Source organism: Gobius niger, assembly GCF_951799975.1.
Source record: "Gobius niger genome assembly, chromosome: 7".
NCBI lineage: Eukaryota > Metazoa > Chordata > Actinopteri > Gobiiformes > Gobiidae > Gobius > Gobius niger.
The window spans coordinates 35,872,423-35,890,174 of record NC_136858.1 but is presented as its reverse complement, the minus strand read 5'-3'; the positions used below and the strand labels follow the sequence as shown (position 1 = coordinate 35,890,174).

Sequence of the window (17,752 nt, the reverse complement as noted above, 5' to 3'; positions counted from 1 at the left end):
CCTTTTTTTTTTCTGGATCAAAGTGAGTACAGAGAACCTCTACAGTATCCGTGGCACTATGATCGGTGGTCCTTTCTGTCAAATTGACACTGTTTGTGTCACTTGCCTCAACGCCTCTGTTTATGATGGATGGAGAAACAGTGACTTCAAGAAGTGGCAATGGTAAATCAAATGAAGTGTTCTCCAGATTAACAATCTCTTTTTCCTTTTTTCTTTTACAGAGTTTTTCTCTGCATTGAACAAGGTGTAAGATTTTTTTGTTTAATCTTTTCTCAAAGTTTTTTGAGAGCAAGTAATCACAGTGTGAATGATAGATTTCACTGGGAGTCAGATTTATGATCCATGTTTGAAGTTTTGTCCAAGCTAACTTTCGGTGCAAGACGCATCGCCTCAGTTCAAGAATTAATCCATTTGTGAAATTGTTTTCTAGCCTTGTATGGCTGCCACTAAGGAGAGACTTGAGTGGTAGATTATTTCTTTGAGAAAATTCTCCCAGGTACTCTTCATCCTTGTCAGCCATGAGGAATCAAGCATTGCTCTAAGAAAAAAGACCACATTTAGAATATGACAAATTCCATTAGGATCATACTACACTACTCCTGCACGCAACCAGTTACAGATGGGGACTATCTGTAACTGTGGACACCATGCACTACAGTCGGCCTGTTCGCGCATCAGCGGAGCGGAGTTAATGCTAGCTGCTCTACGGACTCAGCCGGCGTTAGAGTGACAACAGCAAAACGCACGGCGCGGCCCGTTTTATTTTTTTCATTCACAAAGCCGCGGATTAAAATCACTATTACATCTCAAACCAAAGCACGTATAGTAAAGTATACTTCCTAAATATTATGTTGATGATGGTGACTTTTGAAAAAAATGATTATCTTACGGTCAAAATTGCGGAGACTTTCCTCCACAATATCTCAGGATCTACAGCTGATATGTAGAAGTCACCAGCATCATTGGACTCTGCTATATGTGTTCTGTTTGACTGGGAAATATCATGAAGCGGGAACATGATCTGTTGCCGCGGAAACCGAGAGGAAAAAAGTTTTTTTTTCGCGCGAGGTCCAGACCTCTAATCGGAGATTTTGACGCTGCATGTGGACTTTATTCAATCATATCTTAAGAAATAATTGGCCTACTGAAGAAATTAAAACATGTGTGGATTCCTTGATTCAAGCCGCGTTTAATGATACCATGTATATAAATATCCACCAAATATTGTAACCGTTAGAAGGCGCTAAAGAAGAGGAAGGCTCATTCGGGTCATTTTTCACCACTCAGTGGCGGAGCGTTTTGCGTTGCTACTTAAAGGTAAGGAACATCGGTTATGGATGTGTTTGGAACAGTCTTCACGAGGATGAGACAGGCCTCAACTCTGACGATATTCAAATCCAGGCTGAAAACAGTTCTTTTTGCCCGTGAATATGACTGAAAGTATTTTATCTGCACTCTTGCCTTTTACTGTAATTGATTCATTTTATGTTGATGTCCAAAGGAGAAGGAGCGACAAAACAGAGGTTAGGTAACTTTGTGAACGAGCAAGTAAAAATAGTGCTCAAGACAGAGCGAATCTAAACAAGACTTAAAAATGCATATAACTGAAAGTATTTTATCTACACTCTTGCCTCTTACTGTAATTGATTCGTTTTATGTTTCTTGTATTTATGCAACTGTAAAGCACTTTGAATTGCCATGTGTAAGACTTGTGCTCTACAAATAAACTTGCCTTGCCTTGCCTTGCCTTTACAAAGCGGGTGATGAAGCTGATGTAGCCTGAGTTTGGGGAAACTGCACCGGGCTGACACGCACGTGTTCAATCGGTCAACACGTGTTAAACCTGACTGTCTGGACTCTAACTTACCCAAAGAATATCAGAACAATTCATTTGACAGGTAAATGTTTGCTTCCTTTCTCCTTTCACTCAATTTGATCTGTATTTGTGGGAAATGTGAAGATACAAGCGCAGAGATGTTTGTTTGCGATGGTCGGAGTGAAGAGGCTAAAGCTGAATAAATGATCAGCGAACATGAGCATCATCTCATAATAAGAGCCTAATTCACTCAGTTTTTCATAAAGCGCCAGGTCTGGCAGGAGAACAGCGGCTCAGGTGCTTGGATCGCCCCCCTCCCTTGTTCAAATGTGTCCCCCCACCTTCAAAACGCTTCTGACGCCACTGAGCGGTATATCACAAAACCGTGGGAATTTGTTGATTAACGCCCGTGATATGAAAAAATCCAAACCGGCACAGCCCTAGACACGAGGTAATGTCCACTTTTGTGAAACTTTAAGCATTCAAACAGCTGTGATCGACACCAAACTCCCGGGAGAAACGCCCTGGTGTGAGGAGATCCCCGGACGCTTCCGAAAACAAAGTCTCACCTGCCGCACGGCCAGCGCGTACTTGATCCCCAGCAGCCCCCCGTGCCGGACCTCCCACTGCTGCTCCTTCAGAAGGTTCAGCAGCACCTCCACCGTCATGGACACGCCCGTCTCGCTCATGTGACGCAGAGCCACACCCAGAGTCTGCGCGCTCGTCTCCCTCACCGGCGCCACCACCTGGAGAGACAACGGGGGAGGAGATGAATGAATAAAACTACATGCAAATCAGTTCAGTCACTTGTTGTGCATCTTGTTTTGAGAATATCTGGAGACATTTTGAGCAAAATTAAGTAATAGCTAATCAGATTTATTTAAAAACAAAAAGCTTTGGCAATTTGGTAAAAGCTGCAAGCATTCAATATAGCACCTACAATTTGAGAAGCACAAACAACCACAAATATCATCTCTTCCCCTTAGAGCAGGGGTAGGCAGGTTTGCTTGGTGGAGGCCGATTTTCTTTATTGTGACAATTTTAGCCAAAAGTAAAGCACCATTTTCTACAATCGCCAGTGCTGTGCATAATTTATGACCTAATTTGGTGTTTCCTGTTTGGAAAGTTTTAAGTAATTGACAGAGTTTCTCACATTTTTACAGTACTTAACCCCCTGCCTTGAACAAGCACATCTTCTCCTTTCAGCTTTACCTAAATCTAAAAGCTTCTCAACTGGAGCTTACAGCCTATAGGTGTAACGCCTCATTTAACCTCTTAACTCCCACCTGAACGGATCCCATTTTCTCCAGTTTGGCTTTACCCTAATCAAAAAGCTTCTTGGGGAAAAAAGCACCAAAACAGCCACAAAAAGTGAGAAAAAAACAAGGATGTAAACGCGAAAAACGTGACAAAAATTGAACAAAAATGTGACAAAAATTGAACAAAAATGTGACAAAAATTGAACAAAAATGTGACAAAAATTCGTCAAAAATGTGACAAAAATTCGTCAAAAATGTGTCAAAGATGTGACAAAAATTCAACAAAAATGTGACAAAAATTCAACAAAAATGTGACAAAAATTCAACAAAAATGTGACAAAAATTCAACAAAAATGTGACAAAAATTCAACAAAAATTCAACAAAAATGTGACAAAAATTCAACAAAAATGTGTCAAAATTCAACAAAAATGTGACAAAAATGTCACACAAATTCAACAAAAATGTGACAAAAAAGAAAAAGAAAAGAAAAAAAAAACATACAAAAGGTGACACAACAAGGAAACAACGCGAGGAAAAAGATCAGTTTTGTGGGTCTTAGCTTTCAAATGAGGTGCTACACAGGCCTATATAATAGCCACAGAGGACAAATGCATTTGGTTTAGGCGGGTGCTAAGAGGTTAAGATTAAACTCTAAAACGATTAAAGTACTTCTGATTTGTATAATAATTTTTCTCAAAATCATCTTGAGGGCCAAAGGTTCTATGCTGGAGGGCCGGATTTGGCCCCCGGGCCTGACGTTGCCTACCCCTGCCTTATAACAAGTTGTTGAGCTCTAATATGAACTGATCTGACATTTAACACAGTGTAAGCCGTAAAATAGAACAAAAATAGAATCTGATACGTGTCCATTACCAAAGGGAAATCACAGGTCACAGTTTTCTTGTGACTTCCTTTTACAGCAGTGAAAAATAACCACAACTATTGTCGACAAAATGTTCAGGGTGTTTCATGTGTCTTATTCTGGGGGGAAAAAAAAAAGTAGAAATGCTATACATTGGAGCAACGTGGCAAGACATACAATTCCGAAGAAATCTACACGCTATATTTGGTGACATTGTGACAAGGAACCATTCAGGCTGACACCGTCTTTCCCAGGGGCGCACAACGGCAGTATGCATTCCACCCTCCCAGGTTAACCTCTTAACTCCCACCTGAACCGAGAGGATCTTTTTCCTCACGTCTGATTTTTTTTTCCATCATTTTTTTGTTGGGTATTCAAGTCATTTTTGTAACTTTTTTGTCATTTATTGTCATTTTTTGTCACATTTTTGTGTTTTTTTTTACAATTTTTTTTCTCAGATTTTTGGTCATTTTTTTTACAATTTTTTGTAATGTTTTTTGTCAAATTTTCATCACATTTTTGTCACTTTTTTGTCACATTTTTATCACATTTTTGTCGTTTTTTTGTCATTTTTTCGTCAATTTTTTCAATTTCTTTGTGACATTTTTGCCACTTTTTCATCAATTTTTCATCACTTTTTTGTCAATGTTTTCTCACTTTTTTCTCACATTTTTGTCATTTTTTGGTCACATTTTAATCACATGTTCTTTTTGTTTTTATCTGATTTTATTCTTCTGTTGTAGCACTTTGAGGTTTCGTTGAAATGTAAAGTGCAATATAAATAAAATTTATCATTATTATTATTGTCATTTTTTGTCAAATTTTTGTCATTTTTTCGTCAATTTCTTGTGACATTTTTGCCACTTTTTCATCAATTTTTCATCACTTTTTTGTCAATGTTTTCTCACTTTTTTCTCACATTTGTCACATTTTTTGTAATTTTTGGTCATCTTTTGGACATTTTTTTGTAATTTTTTTTACATTTTTGTCATTTTTTCGCCAATTTTTTGTCAATTTCTTGTGACATTTTTGTGAAATTTTTGCCACTTTTTCATCAATTTTTCATCACTTTTTTGTCAATGTTTTCCCACTTTTTTGTCACATTTCCATCATTGTTTTCGTCTCAGTTTTGTTGCTATTTTCTCGCCTTTTTTCCAGAAGCTTTTGGACTGGGGTAAAGCCAAACTGGAGAAAATGTGCTTGGTTCAGGTGGGAGTTCAGGGGTTAAAGTAGGACACAATAGGAAAGAAAACAGTTTGAATACGTAAATAAAAGACCCACCTCGTCAGACACAAAATCTCCAAAGCGATCGAGAGCAAAGACACAGAGCAGTCGAATGACCAGGTCCTCGATCCACTCCTGGTGCTGCCGCAACATCTGCACCAAGCAAACACGCACTTTAGCAGTGTCATTAATTAAGAGGGAGATACAGGATATTACAAAAACTCTTTTCGAAACTCTCATTCCATGTTAAGGAGTACCTTACCTGGTCTACAGTGCTTCCCACGAGCTTCCCTCCACCTGCTCCGTGCGACTTTAGGATTTCCCTGAGACCTGTGCCAGCGCCGTGACGAATCTAGAAGCAAAAATACAATTCCTTTTAACTGTATCTTTAAACTACTGTGGATAAGGAGGGAAAAGTAAAAATATGCATTCTACCAAATGAAGACAGGACAAAGTGATTCAATAGCCCAAATTTGTACATATAACAGAGAATGCTAATCATAATCCTAATGCTAGCCTCATGCTACATGCTGACAGCTAGCTTCAAGTGCCAGTTTTTCACTTCAAGTGGACAATCTGCTGTCAGGAAACTTCCACAAGGGCACAATTTTGACTTTTTGTGTGCTAAATATTAGGGCTGGGATGATAGATTTTGTCACGATCTGATACGTATCCCGATACTCAGGGGCCGATCCAATACATATCGCGATACAGTAAGTATGTAATGATAAGTAATATGTTTACCTAAAAATGTATAAAAAGAAAAGAGTCATGTGTCCAAAGTTTATAAACCAAATGCAAACAAAGGAGTGCATGAGAAAAAGGCCTCCAAACACAAGTATTGAAAGCATGGTGAAACCTGATAAATAGTGATCCGATATTTTTATTTTATTCCCAGCCCTACTAAATATGTTTATAGTCCACCAGAAAACCTAAAAAAAGTGAAAAAAAGGAATGATTCCCAGAAGAGACATGTGTTTTCTTCTCCCTAAGAGAGAATCTTAGAGAGAAAAAAAAAAAATACATGGAAGCAAAGGTGCGAAAAGTGGTCCAACTCGTAGACAAAGACCTAAACATCAAACATCACAGATTTGCTTTTTGACAATTAAAAAGAAATGAATTGCTTTTATAACCTCTTAACTCCCGCCTGAACCGAGAGGATCCTTTTCCTCACGTCAGGGTCATTTTTAATCACATTTTTGTCCTTTTTTTCGTCAATCTTTTAATGCATTTTTGTCACATTTGTCATTTTTTTGTCATTTTTTTAACAAATTTTTGTCACATTTGTCATTTTTTTGTCAAATTTTTGTCACATTTTGTCATTTTTTTATCACATTTTTGTCTTTTGTCAAAAAAAAAGTCAAATTTGTATCACTTTTTTGTTCTTTTTTTGTCCATTTTGTATTGCATTTTTGCCACATTTGTCATTTTTTTTGTCATTTTTTTGTCACATTTCTGTCATTTTGTCACATTTGTCATTTTTTTTGTCAGATTTTTATCACATTTTTGTCTTTTGTCCAAAAAAAAGGCAAATTTGTATCACATCTTTGTTCTTTTTTTGTCCATTTTTTATTGCATTTGTCACATTTTGTCAAATTTTTGTCATTTTTTTTGTCATTATTTGTCACATTTGTCATTTTTTTTGTCATTTTTTGATCACATTTTTGTCAAATTTTTGTCAAATTTTTGACATTTGTTTGACACATTTTTGTATTTTTTTTTTATAATTTTTGTTTCACATTTGTCATTTTTTTGTCACATTTTTGTCATTTTTTCATCCATTTTTTTTCAATTTCTTGTGACATTTTCGTGACTTTTTGCCACTTTTTCATCAATTGTCACTTTTTTGTCAATGTTTTCTCACTTTTTTGTCACATTTCGTCTCAGTTTTGTTGCCATTTTCCAGAAGCTTTTGGACTGGAGAAAATGTGCTCGGTTCAGGTGGGAGTTAAGGGGTTAATGACTCACCTCCCACGAAGGGTTGAAGAGGTCGTTGCAGAGCTCCTCACAGAAGCTCTCCAGGGGCCACTCATTGGACTGAAACACATGATAAAATACATCAGGAAATGGGATTTAAGCCACTTACACTTTTCCCATCTTATCAAAGTTATACGTGCTCTTACTTCCTCTAAAAGGCAGGAGTTGTCCGGGACGTTGTCGATTAAGACTTTGTTCTCTGTAGCCGGTTGGTCGATTACAATGTTGGTCGTTTTCCTTCTTTTCTCTTCAGGTTCACCCTCGAAGCTGTCATTACTAAAGATCAAAGGAGATCATCGAGTCTTATGCCGTAATCATCTACTAGTAATTACACTAAAACAAAAGGCTGTTACTGTGTCAGGTTTAAAGACAGTAAAAAAGGCCTCTCTCTCACCTCTTTTCGTTGGGATCCATGTCTCTGGACTTCTGCTTTGCGACCAGCTTGGCCATCCGCTTAGCTTTGTTTTTCTGCCGGCTGCTCATTCCCGGTCTGAACTCCGAGTCGATCAACTCGGCCGCTTGCATGGGCTGAAGGAAAACAGTGACACAAAAATGAAATTAGAGGAGGAATGGTTTGTCGCTGTAAAAATGTAGCCTATTCTCTGCCTGTTTTTCCCAGAAACCTTGAGTGGTAAATTGAATCCCAAAAACAAAAGAGACTTTTTCTAACCAGCAATTAGATTGTCAGAGGCTTTGAAATACATGATTATATGTCATTACATGACTTAAACAGAAAACAACTTTTACATCATGTACTTTTTTTGGTTTTGTGTATTAATCATTACAATTGTTCAGTAAATTATAATATATTCCGAGACTGACTTAAAGCTGCCTTAAACGAGGTCTTTTTGAAGACATTTTTTTCATCAGTAGGTGGAGTAGTGAACTCTGCTCTGCTCCACCCCCCCCTCACCTCACCCCCATCACTTCCCTCTCTCCCCTCCACATTGTTCAGACCACACACTGCTCTGACTGGATTCAATGAGCTACGGAAATCTCATTAATCTTGTGTGAAACACACAATTATTCCGCATAAATAAGATATGCACAAAGTAAATATTTTGAGATTTACATTTATTTTCCAAACTGCAACATTTCTGAAAGTCTGTCACTATTTTTGTACATTTAGAACATCATAATTCCATTTAAAACTAAGTTTACAGCACAGTACTTTTATTTCCCCGTAACCCTTGAACACCTCAGCCACTCGGTGCTGCTTTGCTTTGTGAGGAAAAAAAGGGGAGGAAAAAGACCTGACAGCTCCTGTAGATACTGGAATAATAAACAAACGGACATTTCATTTCAGCTGCATCAGAGCAGGTCGGTCACATGTTTGTCAGTTCACCACGATTTGTAAACTTCTGTCATAATGCTAAACTGTTAGCTGCTAACTGTTGCTTCTGCTTTGAACAGTTGCGATCTCTTGTTCACTCTTGTCTTGTTTGTGTTTACGTGGTGCGGGGGCATGAAGGGGTGAGGGGTGAGTGAGGTGAGGGCATGGATCATTATAATAAACGGGTGAGGGAGGTGCGAGGTGCAGCGCCGGAGTGTGGCGCACATGGTGGCGCACATGGTGGCGCACATGGCGGCGCACATGGCGGCGCATCAAGAGGAGCTTATTGGTAATGTAGGCTTTAAGTTCAGATCGGGCTGTCAGGATAATTACCATGTTGCGCAATATTCATGGTATGCACATTTATTTTTCCAAGCGTGCTGAAGGGTGCCCGTAATAGTAACCGCAGACGCTGTCGCCTGCAGGGACCCACCACATGCTCACGGGCGCTGCACCCCGGGGTGCTCCTGCCCCCCTGAGGCCTGGCACTGTTGTAGTCCAGGTCCTCGTCGTTGAAGAGCTCATCTGTGTCCATCCCGATCGCTGCGCCCATGTCCAGACCCAGCTTCTTCTGCAGGAGCTTCCTCTGCCGGGACAGGCGCTCCTTCGGGTCCATCTCAGCTGAAAGACGACGCGAGAGCAGGTCAGTTACGCGCTGAACCGTGTCAGACACATGTTAGTAGTGTCTGAACTTCACAGTCAGATCGAACACATAGAACTGCAGTTATTGAGATCTAGAACACTTTTCTTGTGAAGATTACAAAAAACAAAGGCCACATGTCTGAGCAGAGTTCCTGTACAAACCGGTTTTGTCGTCCTGCAGCTCGAACTCTGCCCCGGCGGATCCCAGCAGCGACGCGCCATGTTTGAGCAATCTGGAGATGTCAAAGTGGAGGAAACTCAAACGATCACAGGATGATTCCTCTGGAGACAAGTCCTCACAGGACTCTGAGGAGAGAAGAGAAGAAGAGTGTCACAAAAAACAGCATGCAGGGTGCCCGGCCCGCGTCAGAACATAAAAGAGAAATGAGGAAAAACACAATGGTACTTATGGAGAACAGGTTATATTTTAATTAGCAAGCAATGCAACGCCTGGATTACTGGCAAAGTTGCACGATTTTAGAAAAAAAAAAGCGTTTTGATCTAGAATATTGCTATAACGTAGGAATTAATTATAAATTTAAGCTAAATATGTAAGCCATTTGATTTTTCATTCAATCGCATTTCAAAAGGAGGATAAAATTGAACTGAATTAGAACTTTTGTATTTAAAAGGAATAGGCCACCGTTTTTCCATACTGAGATATGTTCTTACCTTAGCTTCGACGAGTTCTTTAGGACCTGTCTGGTCTTCCCCCGTGCCTTCAGTCACGTAAACACAGCACAGACGGCGTTAGCATTTAGCCTCTCCCTCTCTCCTCTATAGCTCCAAAACAGGTCAAGATAGAAGCTACCAAGCTCTTCCACGTTTTCCCTATTTAAATATGTTTACGTGAAGTGTTCCACTACAAAGTATAATTACACAAAATTAAACAATGTGGATTTTCTAAGCGGATAAAAGGGGGAACTATATTGTAAGGCGTAATAATACCAGGAGTAGTTCGAAATCCACGCAGTAATCTTCACTTTACTGTGCGGATGCCAAACTACTCCTGGTATTATTACGCCTTACAATATAGTTCCCCCTTTTATCCGCTTAGAAAATCCACATTGTTTAATTTTGTGTAATTATACTTTGTAGTGGAACACTTCACGTAACCATATTTAAATAGGGAAAACGTGGAAGAGCTTGGTAGCTTCTATCTTGACCTGTTTTGGAGCTATAGAGGAGAGAGGGAGAGGCTAAATGCTAACGCCGTCTGCGCTGTGTTTACGTGACTGAAGGCACGGGGGAAGATCAGACAGGTCCTAAAGAACTCGTCAAAGCTCAGGTAAGAACATATCTCAGTATGGAAAAAACGGTGGCCTATTCCTTTAAGTTACTATTCCTTTTTTTATTGAAGGTTATGCAAATCTGTCAGATGGATGGATATGGATATTGCATCACTTAATTGATAATTGCATTTATAAGCTCTTGCTTCGGCCCACTCCTTTTGAGTAGAGTGTTAACTTCTCAAATAAACAAATCATTTGGAGATGTTGTGCAGCCCTAGTTGGCGGTGAGAAAGGGGCATTAGAAAAATCTCATGCAAACTCCACAATACAATGTGAGAACAGAGAGCTCCTTTTAGCCTGTACTTTTGTCACAGTAAAAAATGTTGTCTTTCAAGACCTCTCCCAAAGAGTTTCCTCAAGAGAATCTCACAGGACAATCTAAGTGTCCGTTTACGACAGTTCACGAGTCAGTTTTATTGACACGGTGGGCCTTTTACATGATTGTATGCACATAATCCTATTTTCAATCCAGTACATGTCAGAAAACTGCTTGCCTGGCCTGTTTCACAAAATGACATTGACAAAAAATGCAAGTCCGCAGTATGTTCTCAGTAAAAGGAAGCACTTTGAAAAAAACGACTCCCTGCTCGGTGGTAGAGGTGGGTGACGTGTGTGTGTACAGCTAAGCCTCCTCCTGCCGCCTGTCAACACCATCAGACTACTTTATGCTTTTGAACTGCAAATAGGCTGGTTATCACAAAGCCTGCTGCAGAAAAATACTGCTGATAGACCAAATATTTTAAGCTGCCTGTAAGTGCCGCTGCACAGCGTGCCTTCTAATGTCCTTCTACACCTGAGCGAACAGGGACAGAGCTGCTGTACTGCCAGAGGACACAGAGGGCTACGGTACGAGCTCATTCAACAGCAGGAGGGATCAAAGACGTCACCGTTTTCCTCAAGGGGCTTCATTAAATGCAAACTGAGGGTGCAAACTATAAACTATACTGCCAAATGATCTAAACATTAGACGACACAACATCCATATCGCCAGAAGTAACAATACACTGCAAAATCAATGTCATCTTCAATTTGACAGATATACATGTTCAGCCAACACAGCCCCAAACAAAAACGATATCTATTTCAGCCTTGTTTGGATCAGTGTTGTTTTTAGGATCATTTTGGCAGAAAATTTCACAAATGATTAGGTGAACTTATACATTAAACTACTGTTCTTATGTTGTATAGATGAAGGCCAAAAGTAGGAGGAGGAAGTGTGCGTGGATAGGAAAGTCTGGGCTCAGACTGCTGCCGCGATTCAGCCCCAGAGGAAGGAAGGAAGGAAGGAAGGAAGCAAGGAAGGAAGCAAGGGAGGAATGGAGGGAGGAAGGAAGGAAGAAAGCAAGGAAGGAAGCAAGGGAGGAATGGAGGGAGGAAGGAAGGACGGAAGGAAGCAGGCAAGGAAGGAAGGATGGAGGCAAGGAAGGAAGGAAGGATGGAAGGAAGCAAGGGAGGAATGGAGGAAGGGCGGAAGGAAGCAAGCAAGGAAGGATGGAGGCAAGGAAGGAAGCAAGGAAGGAAGGAAGGACGGAAGGAAGCAGGCAAGGATGGAGGCAAGGAAGGAAGCAAGGAAGGAAGGAAGGACGGAAGGAAGCAGGCAAGGATGGAGGCAAGGAAGGAAGGAAGGAAGCAAGGAAGGGAAGAAGCAAGGAAGGAAGGAAGGAAGGAAGGACAGAAGGACGGAAGGAAAGAAGCAAGCAAGGAAGGAAGGAAGGACAGAAGGACGGAAGGAAAGAAGCAAGCAAGGAAGGAAGGAAGGACAGAAGGACGGAAGGAAAAAAGGCAAGGAAGGAAGGATGGAGGCAAGGAAGGAAAGAAGCAAGCAAGGAAGGAAGGAAGGAAGGACGGAAGGAAGGAAGGAAGCAAGGAAGGAAAGAAGCAAGGAAGGAAAGAAGCAAGCAAGGAAGGAAGGACAGAAGGACGGAAGGAAAGAAGGAAGGAAGGACAGAAGGACGGAAGGAAAAAAGGCAAGGAAGGAAGGATGGAGGCAAGGAAGGAAAGAAGCAAGGAAGGAAGCAAGCAAGCAAGCAAGGAAGCAAGGAAGCAAGGAAGGAAGGAAGGACAGAAGGACGGAAGGAAGCAGGCAAGGAAGGAAGGATGGAGGCAAGGAAGGAAAGAAGCAAGGAAGGAAGGATGGAAGGAAAGAAGCAAGGAAGGAAGGACGGAAGGAAGCAAGGAAGGAAGGAAGGAAGGATGGAGGCAAGCAAAGACGGAAGGACGGAAGGAAGGAAGTATTCATACCTTGACAGTTTTGCTTCAAGAACAATGGCAAAAGCAAAACTGCATAACTAACTTCTTGGTGGTGATAGTTTTGCATTTTCGCTGTGTGTTCCAGGAGGTTTTACAAACGTTCTAATAGCTTTGGTGGAAGACGGCACTTGGAGAGAGTCTACACATACAGTAGTCGTGCTCACCTTCTTTGGGTCGGGGGGTCGGGTGCCACTGAGGAACATGCTTCACTATGGCTTCGACAGCTTGGCCCGCAGCTATCCGAGTGTCCCAGTTTGGACTTCTTAGAAATGTCAAAACCTTGAGAGATCATTGTGATAATTAACACTAACACAATCATTCCAGTTTAACAGACTCGGTGACAAAGAGAACGCTAGAAGTGTCATCTCCAGTCGATAAACACAAACCCATACCTTTGACAGCAGGTTGTTGAGCTCGTGTGGGTGCAGACGGACCACCTCCCCCAGCTGCTGCGCTGCCGCCTTCCTGGTCACCGGCGTCGTCCCAGTGTCCAGCAGAATGAACAGTCGGTCAAGCCTGGAATGTGATTTAATAAATGAAGCCGGCTGACTCATCACAGATACGCTTTCTTCACTGTGGTTTGTTGAAGGCTTTTTTTGAGGTGGACGTGTTCTTCTTTGCAGTGAGAAAGCTCCAAATTAACAGGACAGTGCATTGAACTGGCCAAGGTTTCCTCATTAGTAACAGCAAAATATGGTTATTACAATTTTAGGCGATGTTCATGTTGAAAGAAGCCACAGTAGATCACAAAATATCTGAGATCTGCACTTTTTCTTTTGAGACAGAAAGAAACACAGGCTGTAGTTTTACCCAAATGGCTTTCTTGTGCTCTTAACCCCTTAACTCCCACCTAGGGGTGAAACAACTAATCGATTAATCGACAACTAATCGATTACTAAAAAGTTGTCAACTATTCCAGTAATCGATTAATCGTTTTCCAGCAAACACAGACTAAAATAGAGCAAAAAAGACATGACAATTATGTATTTTGGATGAAAGCCTACTTTGTTTTTAAAGTTAGTGTCTGTAGTGTTTTGTACATTATAAATTTCATTAATATCTGTCTTTGTCTTGTCCAATCAGAAAGCAGAATTAGAACAAAGAGCCTCCTACAAACGTCAGATAAATACAATTTCCATGCACCTGTCACAGCCAAGCGATTAATCGTAAAAATGATCGGTAGATTAATCAACCGATTAATCGATTACCAAAATAATCGTTAGCTGCAGTCCTACTCCCACCTGAACCGAGCACATTTTCTCCAGCTTTACCCCAGTCCAAAAGCTTCAGGAAAAAAGCTGTGAAAATAGCAACAAAACTGAGACAAAAACAATGATGGAAATGTGACAAAAAAGTGAGAAAACATTGAGGAAAAAATGTCAAAAAATTTACAAAAATGTGATAAAAATGTGACAAAAAAAGGACAAAATATGACGCAAAAATGACAAAAATGTGACTAAAAATTAAAAAAAATTAAAAAAATGTGACAAAGAAATGACAGAGTGACAAAAAATAACAAAAAATGACAAAAATGTGACAAAAAGTGACCAAAAAAATGACAAAAATTTGATTAAAATTTGACAAAAAAATGACAAAAATTTGATTAAAATTTGACAAAAAAATGACAAAAAAGTGACAAAAAAGTGACAAAAAAATGACAAAAAAGTGACAAAAATGTGACAAAAAAATGACAAAAATTTGATTAAAATTTGACCAAAAAATGACAAAAAAAGTGACAAAAAAATGACAAAAAAGTTACAAAAATGAGTTGAATACCCAACAAAAAAATGATGGAAAAAAAAAATCTGATGACGTGAGGAAAAAGATCCTCTCGGTTCAGGCGGGAGTTAAGAGGTTAAATTAACTTACTGCAAACATCTATGACAATTACTAACACCCTACAATCTATCACACTTTGGACATTTGCATCCTGGTCTTCGTTTGCCCTGCCCAAACACAATATTATCACACAATACCGTTTATCAGGGCCACGCACACTTAGGTCATTAGCAGTCTAATAATACGGCACAGTGGATTAGCACTCGCCACTCACTCTGAGCCAGTGTGGGGCTTAAACTTTAAGCAGGTCTGACAGTTTCTGTTGCTTCTACCGAGGCTATAACAGCTCCCCACGGCCGCTGAATCACATATACTGCAATAAAAGTAAACATTTACCACCAGGGCGCTCTTTGTGTGAAAGGCACAAAAAAGTCAATGGCTGAGGAGCTCTTTTATTGAAATTATGGTCACGACTTTGACATCAAGGACACCTGCTGAAGCTTCATTCACAATACTGCGCCAGAATTCAGTCACATATCCTATTAACACTAGAGTTGTCTCAAAATATTGCTCCGAGTGCAGTCAGAAGTAAGTAATTTGGCTCTGAGGCAGGTATTGCAGTAACAAAATGCTAAATTCATTTATGTTCATGCAGTGTTGATTTCGTCGACTAAAATATTTAGGCTTAATTTTAGTCAAAGTGTTATTTTTGACGACTAAAATTGGACTAAAACTAAATTAAAAGTTTTTTCATGAGACTAAAACTGTGACTAAAATGTCCAGATGTTTTAGTCGACTGAAATAAGACTAAATAAAAATGAAAAGGAGAGACTAAAATCATCCAAACTTCTGTTGACCGTCTGAAAAAACTTCATATCATTTAAATTCTCTGCCAAAGGATCAGCTCTGAGCTTTGTTCATGTGGAGCAGCTCCATGAAGCAGAGGAACAAGATTAAATATGATTATAATGAATATTATCAATGCAAAGTCGACTAAAATAAGACTAAATAAAAATAAAAAGGAGAGACTAAAATCATCCAAACTTCTATTGACCGTCTGAAAAAGCCTCATATTAGGGCTGTGCAATTAATCGAAATTCGATTACGATTTCGATTACAACAGTAAACGATTACAAAATTAGCATAATCGCAAAAAATCGATTATAATTTTTTTTTTTTTTTTTTTTTCAAAAAAAAATTCAAAAATGTTTTTTCAATTTTTTTCATTTTTTTTCTTTCTAATTTTAAATTTTGGGATTTTTGTCACTTTTTTGCTGGATTTTTGTCACTTTTTTGCTGGATTTTTGTCACTTTTTTTGCTGGATTTTTGTAAATTGTTTGATGGATTTTTGTCACTTTTTTACTGGATTTTTGTCACTTTTTTACTGGATTTTTGTCTTTTTTATGGATTTTTGTCACTTTTTTAATGGATTTTTGTCACTTTTTTGATGGATTTTTTTAAAGGCAACAAATAATCGTTTGAATAATCGTGATTTCTATTATGACAAAAATAATCGTGATTATTATTTTTTCAATAATCGAGCAGCCCTACCTCATATCATTTAAATTCACTGTCAAATGAGAAGCTCTGAGCTTTATTCATGTGGAGCAGCTCCATGAAGCAGAGGAACAAGATTAAATATGATTATAATGAATATTATAAATATAAGTCGACTAAATTAGTCTTAATTTTAGTCGACTAAATTGACATGCAATTTTAGTCGACTAAATCTAGACTCAAATTAAAATACAAAAAGACTAAGACTAAAACAAAATATGTTGTCAAAATTAACACTGTGTTCTTGTATTAATTGAATGATCAGAGGCTTTAAATTATAACTTATGTGGCAGTAACAACAACTGTTTTGGGAAAAATATTCTTTGGGTTGTAAAATGGGATTTCCTCTTTGTATCCATAACCCATATCAGAAAATGTACTATTTGTTTTTTTGGGGGGGAAATCAAGCATTTTAACAGCAGGTGCCCTACAATACCAAATCAACCACAAGGCAAAGTTGTGTATGAAGTGTGTTATGATGTCATGTACTTGTAGCACCAGCAGCTCGTTGTTTAGACATCCGGACTCCTAATGCCATTACAGTGGGAAGGGCATTTAATTTGTGGATTCTGCAGCCAACTTTACACAAGTTAGGCGCGGATAGGAAACCATTAGGCAAATGGATGGGCCTCAATTCTACATGGCAGCTGCAATTATGACACATTACGGGGGTTGAAAGCAGAACTGCACGCTATATATTAAAAAAGGCAGAACTCCACAAGCAAAGAGGAAGGCTAACAGTGACGACGTCCACGCTTAGAAAGATCTTAAGGCGTGCACGAGAGCAACATATGGCCATTTAGAGAAAGTGGTTGAAAGTCAGATGTAAACCTAAACCTTGAGCCAGACGTTACACCTCGCCATGCCACTGTATACCAAAGTTAGCTTACATTAGCACCAAAGCTTGGAATATAAAAAAAGTATCTCACCTCGTAACAGCCATCGCCTTTTGTTATAAGGCCATTCAAGTCCAACATTAATCAGACAAGGCACCGGGACCGTCCGCTATTCCCTTCTTTCAGTTTTAGGGGGTAATAACAGTCCCAAGTCATGAGCTAGTTAGCCGCTAAATGCTAACTAACCCGCTAGCCCAGGCCGCCGCTAGCTAGCTACCGCCCGTTGGAACAGTTCAGCGGCGCCGATACATGGCTTCAAAAAAGTTTAGTTTTCGCTTTCTGGTGCCGAGTATCCCCGACGGGTTACCTAAGCATACCGACGCACAGCCCGGGTCACCCCTCGGAACTCAGTGCGGATAAATATTTCAGCCTAATAAGGTGTAAAGAGTTATTTTGATGCGCGGCCGGGGCGACCCAGAAGACTGTTTTTATATGAGGAGCCATCTTGCATTTATTCCTTCCTCCGCGGCAGGCGAGCGGTGATTGGCCAGAGCCGGCAAACGAGAGCCAATCAGAACGCGCGCTAAAAAAAAAGAAGCGGAAACTACAACACACAAAAAATAATATAATAAATACGGCATTTGTTTGTTGAAATTTCACAAGATGTTGATTTATTGCTCATTTTAAGCGCTTTCTCAAACGCGGCCAGCATTTCCGTAACAGATGACAGACGGGAACATTGTGTCTTCTTCATAGAGGAGCTCATTTAAATTATAATAGGATACAAAAGGCTAGCAGGGATTCTTTTTTGGGTTTTTTTTTTTTTTCTTCGCAGAATTGTTTACGCAACGTGGCGTGGGTGCAGGCCGTACAAATAAACATGAGCTGACCTTGGTCCTGAAAGCGAACGCGCTCTCTCAAAT

At 39.6% G+C, this 17,752-nt stretch overlaps 1 protein-coding gene across 1 annotated transcript in view; it reads right to left on the bottom strand.

Moving 5' to 3' along the window:
* btaf1 (BTAF1 RNA polymerase II, B-TFIID transcription factor-associated) overlaps positions 1-17,324 on the bottom strand; it is a 56,711-nt gene extending 39,387 nt beyond the window's left edge. Inside the window, exons 1-11 of the mRNA XM_079560561.1 lie at positions 16,923-17,324; positions 13,049-13,172; positions 12,821-12,935; positions 9,277-9,420; positions 8,906-9,093; positions 7,534-7,667; positions 7,286-7,415; positions 7,131-7,199; positions 5,425-5,514; positions 5,220-5,315; positions 2,386-2,562 (exon numbers count right to left, since the gene is read on the bottom strand). Coding sequence (XP_079416687.1) covers positions 2,386-2,562; positions 5,220-5,315; positions 5,425-5,514; positions 7,131-7,199; positions 7,286-7,415; positions 7,534-7,667; positions 8,906-9,093; positions 9,277-9,420; positions 12,821-12,935; positions 13,049-13,172; positions 16,923-16,936 — 1,281 coding nt within the window. The 5' untranslated portion in view covers positions 16,937-17,324. The remainder of the gene's footprint in view (positions 1-2,385; positions 2,563-5,219; positions 5,316-5,424; positions 5,515-7,130; positions 7,200-7,285; positions 7,416-7,533; positions 7,668-8,905; positions 9,094-9,276; positions 9,421-12,820; positions 12,936-13,048; positions 13,173-16,922) is intronic.
* Positions 17,325-17,752: the final 428 nt, after the last annotated feature.